Here is a 6815-nt window from a genome sequence, read left to right as displayed (position 1 = left end):
GGACCTTGACAGGCTGTAGAAATGGGCAAACAAAAATCTCAAAGTCCAGCAAAGGAAAGTGCAAAGTCCTACACCCGGGGAGGAATAACCCCACGCAGCAGTACAGGCTGGGGGGCTGACCAGCCTCGCAGAGACCAATACCAAGCTGACCGTGAGCCACCAATGCACCCTTGCGGTAACAGAAGCCCAGCAGCCTCCCGGTCTGCATTAGGAAAAGCACTGCCAGCAAGCTGAGGGAGGTGATTCCTCCCCTCTGCACAGCCCTGGCGAGACTCAACTCCAGTGCTGGGTCCAGTTTTGGGCTTCCCCGTTCAATACAGACACGGGCACTCGAAAGCAAGTCCAGTGACCAGTCACAAAGGTGATTAAGTGATTGGAGCATCTGACAAACAAGGAGAGGCTGAGAGGACTGGGATTGTCTAGCCTGGAAAAGGCTCAGGGTTGATCTTACAAACGTGTGCAAGTGCCCCATAGGGAGGCGTAAAAAAAGAGCCAGACTGTTCCCAGCAGCATCCAGTGACCGCACAAGAAGCAATGGCCACAAATGGAAATACAAGAAGCTCCATTTAAACATATGACTGGACCTTCGTAGTGTGAGGGAGATCAAAACACTAGAACAGGTTGCCCAGAGATGTTCTGGAGTCTCCATCCTTGGAGAAGCTCAAAAACACAGCTTGTCACAGTCCTGAGCAACCTGCTCTAGCTAACCCTCCTCTGAGCAGGGGGGTTGGACTAGATGATCTCCAGAAGTCCCTCCAACATCAATCATTCTGTGATTCTATGAAAAGGACAGTGTCTTTTGTAGCCCAAGCATTGGATGAACTGAGTCACAAAGCAAACTACAAAATGTAAATGGAATATATTTTCTCTTTAAGTTATTGCATACAATGTTAATTTTGCTGCCTGCGTTTTGCCGATCTCATTTTTTCAAATCTTGACTCCATTTCTTCCAGGACCTTTGGTGTGTATCGCACAACTAATTTAACCTTTCCTTGAGCTGCCTTCAGCAGTTCTACTGCTTTTTCATGGTGTTCACCTTCGACACTCTGCAGAGCAAAAAACATTAAGTATAATATTAGTAGTGACACACACTGAAAAGAAATTTTTTAAATTTTTTGTACAACTTCTGCATAATCAGATATTGAAGTATTCTAGTTTGAAGACTGCACAAGGACATCACCACCCAAGTTCAGGATTTATTCTTCAGCAAATCAATGAGGTGATGATAAACATACTAATTAGTATCACCAAAAGAGCAGTGCAACACTTTTGGTTAGGTTTATGCTGAACAATTAAATTCTCTATTTACATACAATAAGTGAAATAAGGATAACATTATGCAATTATGAAATTACACTCAAAAATCAACAACTTCAAGACGACACATATACAATTCAAGATTGTTCTTCTTGTGGCATGCATTTTCAATTCAATAGTCATCCTCAATTTGCCTAAGTTGCCACAGACAACTGCAAGATAGCTGCCTTCCTGATGTCATCCTGTGTTACGACAAAGCAAAACAGCACATACTGGGCACCTGCAACAGAGCAGCTAACATGCAGTGTGTTGCTTATCTTACTGCTCCCCACACCTCTCAGTAAATGCAAGGTATCCAAGTTAATTTCCTCTAAACTGAGTAAGAACAGCCTAACCCAACTCAGTAAGAACAGAATGGAAGTACTTTCCTGAAACAACACTCAGAATGTATTAGGGTTATATTAGGTTAATCTAATTATAAATTGTAGGCAGCAATTCTCAACAACTGCAGATATACATTCCTGGACAGCATACATTTTATCAGCAAAAATTATTTCTCCCAAACTTATTAAACACAATGACAGGACTACCCCAAGCCTACCTCCCACTGGTGCTATTAGAAGCTAGAAGGCAGGTGATGTACCTGTTGATTGGAGGGTTTCCCCGTTACTATAAAGTTACTTACAGAAAGAAAGACAACAGTTAAAAAAAAACCCCAAGTTATTTCTCTTCTATCAGACTTAGACAACACATACATGTGAATGTTTTCATTTTTGTTATTCAAGTGCATGTGTAGGCTGTTCTGTTTAAGACTGGTAATAAAAGGTTTGTAATGTTCTATGGTTAATTATATCAAAACACCTAAAATTCTGGAGTACACTCAAAATCTCCCAGCTGAAAAAAAATTAAATTTGTTTTAAGGCACATTCACTGCAGTCTTGGCAGCGGCAATTTTTAAGTATTAAATTAGAAATTACAATAAGAAAATGTCTGTCATATGCATTAAGATGACAGGATTCCATCTGTAAACATCAGAAGATGATTCTTCTGAGACCACATTAGCATTCTCAACAGTATTTTATGCACTCAGGTACTGTATTCTTACAACAGCTATAAATATTTATACATGTGCATGCACACACACACACACAGTCACTGTTAGATGTACCAACAGTCTGATGATGGGGTTCAGTTTGGGGTGGAGTGGTGGTTTTGTTTTCTTTAAGAGGGTCTGTGGGTGAGGAAGGCCTCATCTGACAACAGTTCTACACCTGTCCCTCAATGGTGCAAAATAATAAAGAGGCTAGGCCAAGGACAGTTGTATCACTAGGGCCATAACTTCTCTTCCATCTCCTGAAAAGGGCAGTTGGACTTCCAGAAGACAGTCAGGAGACAAGTATGTCAGATCTGTGCTAGCAGGGACTTCCAAACACACAGTAAGTCTTCATTCTTTTCATGTATCAAAGAAAAACCCAAAAACCACTTGGGTTAAAGAGCACAAGACTCAGTTAGACCCTCAATCTTAAATAAAATTGGATTTGCAGTTTTAATTATGAGAACATTAATTTTAAGCTAGCATACATCTTCTTTGTAAGTGAAGGCAAGAGTTTGAGAGATATTTACATGTATTTGACTAAGAGCTGCCTTAAGTCAAAGCCTGACCATAGCCTCCTCTTCCCAGTCACCCTGTGTTTTGCTTTTTGTATTATAACTCTTCAGAACAGGATACTTATTAAAAATAAATATCCACAACAGCACTTTAGACATATACCCCTTAAAATATGCCAGAAAGCCTCTGTTTTTGAAGCTCAGTACACATAAGTATAAAAAAGAAATTCCACACAATTGAAGATAAAACCACCTTGTAGTTCCATCTTATTACAGCTTTCATTATGCAGTAGCATTTTTATTGGGATAATGAGAATCTGGTCAGTCTACGGCAACATAGCATAATTTACTACTTACCTTAGAAAGTGCAGAAAACTACATTAATTAAAATCTGCATCATGAAACTTGGATGAAAGAAGAAGTCATAACTGCAGTTTAATACTATTTCACAAAACAACACTGACTAGACTTATACAACCCCTCAGAATCTGAAATACTGACATAAATAGCACAGTTCCCAGCTGAGACAGATAACCAAAGTATAACTCTAGAACTCTCAGTGCACCCAACTCTATAGAAACCTAAACAAGCTGTTCCTGCAAGGACAAAACGAAGCTATTTTGCCAAGATTAAAAGACGACCTCGAGCTTTTGCCATATATATTCTCTGTATGCCCCCAAGTGGAAACAAGGAGCTACTGCTACATAAAGTGAAAACCGATTCCTACCACTCCGTTTACAGAAAGCAGCTGGTCTCCGCGTTTCAGGCCTCCATGTCTATCAGCTATACCGCCAGGGATAATTCGAGAGATATAGATTGGAGAATTTTGTTCTTTGCCTCCCATAATGTTGAATCCGAGACCTTCTTCAGTTTTGGGTAGTTCAACCACTCTGGGATGGGAGTGACCTTCACTAGCAGCAAATGCAGCTACAGTGGCCTGTAAGAAACAAGATTTTCCCATTTATAAGAAATTAAATATAGAGCCCTAAACTAGACAGAGTGAGAGGCTGAAAAAGTATTTTTATCTCTAAGTACTTAAATATTAAGACAAACGAGATTAATTCCTTAGCTTCCAACACTAGCACGAAAAATTTATAACTCCAAGAATAAAAATAAAATGGAAGAAACTTATAAATAATGTCTTTTGTTATACCTTTTAATAAGCTTATCCATTTTATGACACATCTAGATAACATCTGTCTGAAATTTAAATGATCATCCTCTGTTTCCGAAGTAACAAACTACTGTGTTTTACACAAGTTAATAGTTTGGTTTTTACCTTTGCTGTTGCATTAGCTCTGACTTCTGGGCTACTGCTGATATCCACAGTTTCATATACATGTTCATACACCTTTAGAGACAAAACAGTTTAAGTATGGGGAAAACAGATATTTTTCTGTTTAGATAATATAACAAAATACACGGTACAATCATAGAATCATAGAATGGTTTGGGTTGGAAGGGACCTTAGAGATCATCTAGTCCAACCCCCCTGCCATGGGCAGGGACACCTTCCACCAGACCAGGTTGCTCAAAGCCTCATCCAGCCTGCTCCAGGGGTGGGGCATCCACAGTTTCTCTGTGCCAGTGCCTCACCACCCTCACAGGAAAAAAATTCTTCTAATATTTAATCTAAATCTCCCCTCTTTCAACTTAAAACCACTACCCCTCATCCTATCACTACACTCCCTGATCAAGAGCCTCCCCATCTCTCCCATAGCCCCCTTTCAGCACTGGAAGGCTGCTGTAAAGTCTCCCTGGAGCCTCCTCTTTTCCAGGCTGAACAGCCCCAACTCTCTCAGCCTGTCCTCATATGGGAGGTTCTGATCATCTTTGTGGCCCTCCTCTGGACTCGCTCTAACGTTGATTAGAGTTGAGTTGTGCTGAGGACCTCAGAGCTGGGTGCAGTACTGCAGCTGGGGTCTCATGAGAGCAGAGTAGAGCGGGAGAATCCCCTCCCTCAACCTGCTGGTCACAGGATGCAGCCCAGGACATGGTTGGCTTTCTGGGCTGCAAGCCCACACTGCTGGCTCATGTACAGCTTCTCATCAACCAACATCCCCAAGTCCTTTTCCTCACGGCTGCTCTCAATCCATTCTCCGCCCAGCCTGTATTTGTGCCTGGGATTGCCTCAACCCACGTGCAGGACCTTGCACTTGGCCTTGTTAAATTTCATGAGGTTTGCACAGGCCCACCTCTCACGCCTGTCAAGGTCCCTCTGGATGGCATCCCTTCCCTCCAGTGTGTTGACTGCACCATGCAGCTTGGTGTCATCAACAAACTTGCTGAGGGTGCACTCAATCCCACTGTCCATGTCTCCAACAGAGATGTTAAACAACACTGGTCCCAGTACTGACCTCTGCAGAATGCCATTTGTCACCGGTCTCCACTTGGGACATCAAGCCATCTTTATTGCTCAGTTAATCCCTGCAAATCTAGGTCTCAACCTAAATCTTCCCTCCTTCCACAGCATTCAGACCTCACTATTAATTTAGAAATGCTTATGGCGAGTCTAACACACCTGACCGGCTACATACATAACTACCGTCTCTTGTTTAATTCATGCTGGTACTCTTCGGTAATGATGCACACAAGATCACTTAAGGACAGCTCTTCAAAGCTCTCCCAACAACACAACCTTCCCCCCAAAACCTCATATTTTCCTTCAACTGACGCAACTGACTGAATATCTTAAGAAAAAAAAGCTATCTAAAACACAGGGACAGTAACAATACTAACACTAAGGACAGGGCTACACTGAGGGCTAACCCACACCCTCACATCTACCTGACAGTCATTTGGACTTTCTAAGCAATAAACACAGTCCTTCATCGGATGAAAACATTAAGGTGACACCTGTGTCTACAAACAGATCTTTTAAATCATTCCAGGTGTTATCATCAGTGACAGCACCAACAGCAATAGGAAGGCATATTCAACCACCTACAAGTCTCTGAAAGAGCATCTGGGATGAAAATGTGGTGGTGCAAGGCCACACCTCAAGGTGATGTGGATTTGGCTTAGAAGAAACAGAAGCAATTCATACATTGTCCATTCTTACATTCCAAGAAGATAACAGCCTGCTAGCTGCCAGTAAGAACAGACTCTCAAAATAACCTCTAAAAAGTGATTTGTTCCTAAACAATTATTTAATATACCTATCCTATTCCAAGTTATCTTCTTTTGAACTTTCAAAAATAAGTCTTGTTCTATTGAGCTCTGTAAGTCAATTTCAGATTTGAGAAAGAACAAAAGTCAGATTATTGTACTGAACACAAAATAGAAAGAGTAAAATGTACTGGTTTTCAACTCAAGGTAACTGCTTACATCAAGTTCACTTACCTCCCTTACAGCATTACAGAATTCACTTTGAAGGACTCTTTGCAAGGCCTGTAGCTTTTGTGGTGGCACTTCTCCACTTCTCTGCAATTTCTCCAGCAACTCAATTGCTCTGCAGATGTCTACAGAAAAATAAAGCAGTAGTAATGAGGAATGCCTGAGGAAATTCAAGGTGGTTTTTTTTTTGGTTGGGATTTTGGTTGTTTTAAACTAAATTAATAGAACACACTGTGTGTGTGCATTTGTGTACACCTTAAAGCTACATATTAGTTTCATTTCTCCCATAAAACTATGTATCTACAAAATGTTACAATAAACCACCACATTTTCCCACTACTTTTAAGTCGATCACAGCAATTCAACCCTCTAACATATCTGGAGGTATCACTGCCGTATGTATACTTTAAACACAATCTCAATTTTTTCTTAAGTTCAAATCAGCCTGAAATATTTCACTGATATATACACTATCAACATTTGGTATGTGCAACTTCATAATTTATCTACCGCACAGATAACATTTTGTTAAAACCAACTAGAATGTTGTCAAATATGCTAACGTTCCTATTATTTTAAGAAAAAAAAACCAACAGTTCAACAAGAGTTGAATG

At 40.7% G+C, this 6815-nt stretch overlaps 1 protein-coding gene across 1 annotated transcript; it reads right to left on the bottom strand.

Moving 5' to 3' along the window:
- Positions 1-840: 840 nt before the first annotated feature.
- LOC104472442 (protein lin-7 homolog C) lies at positions 841-6326 on the bottom strand (the record flags this gene model as incomplete). The annotated part of the gene is made up of 4 exons (XM_010088133.1): positions 841-1046; positions 3593-3802; positions 4145-4216; positions 6208-6326. Coding segments are annotated over 4 exons (557 nt in total), but the record flags the coding sequence as incomplete, so codon positions are not given.
- Between the last annotated feature and the right edge of the window lie 489 nt (positions 6327-6815).

Source organism: Pterocles gutturalis, unplaced genomic scaffold, assembly GCF_000699245.1.
Source record: "Pterocles gutturalis isolate BGI_N339 unplaced genomic scaffold, ASM69924v1 scaffold432, whole genome shotgun sequence".
NCBI classification, from domain to species: domain Eukaryota; kingdom Metazoa; phylum Chordata; class Aves; order Pterocliformes; family Pteroclidae; genus Pterocles; species Pterocles gutturalis.
Note: the sequence above shows the minus strand (reverse complement) of the source record. Positions and strands in the feature narration are given on the sequence as shown.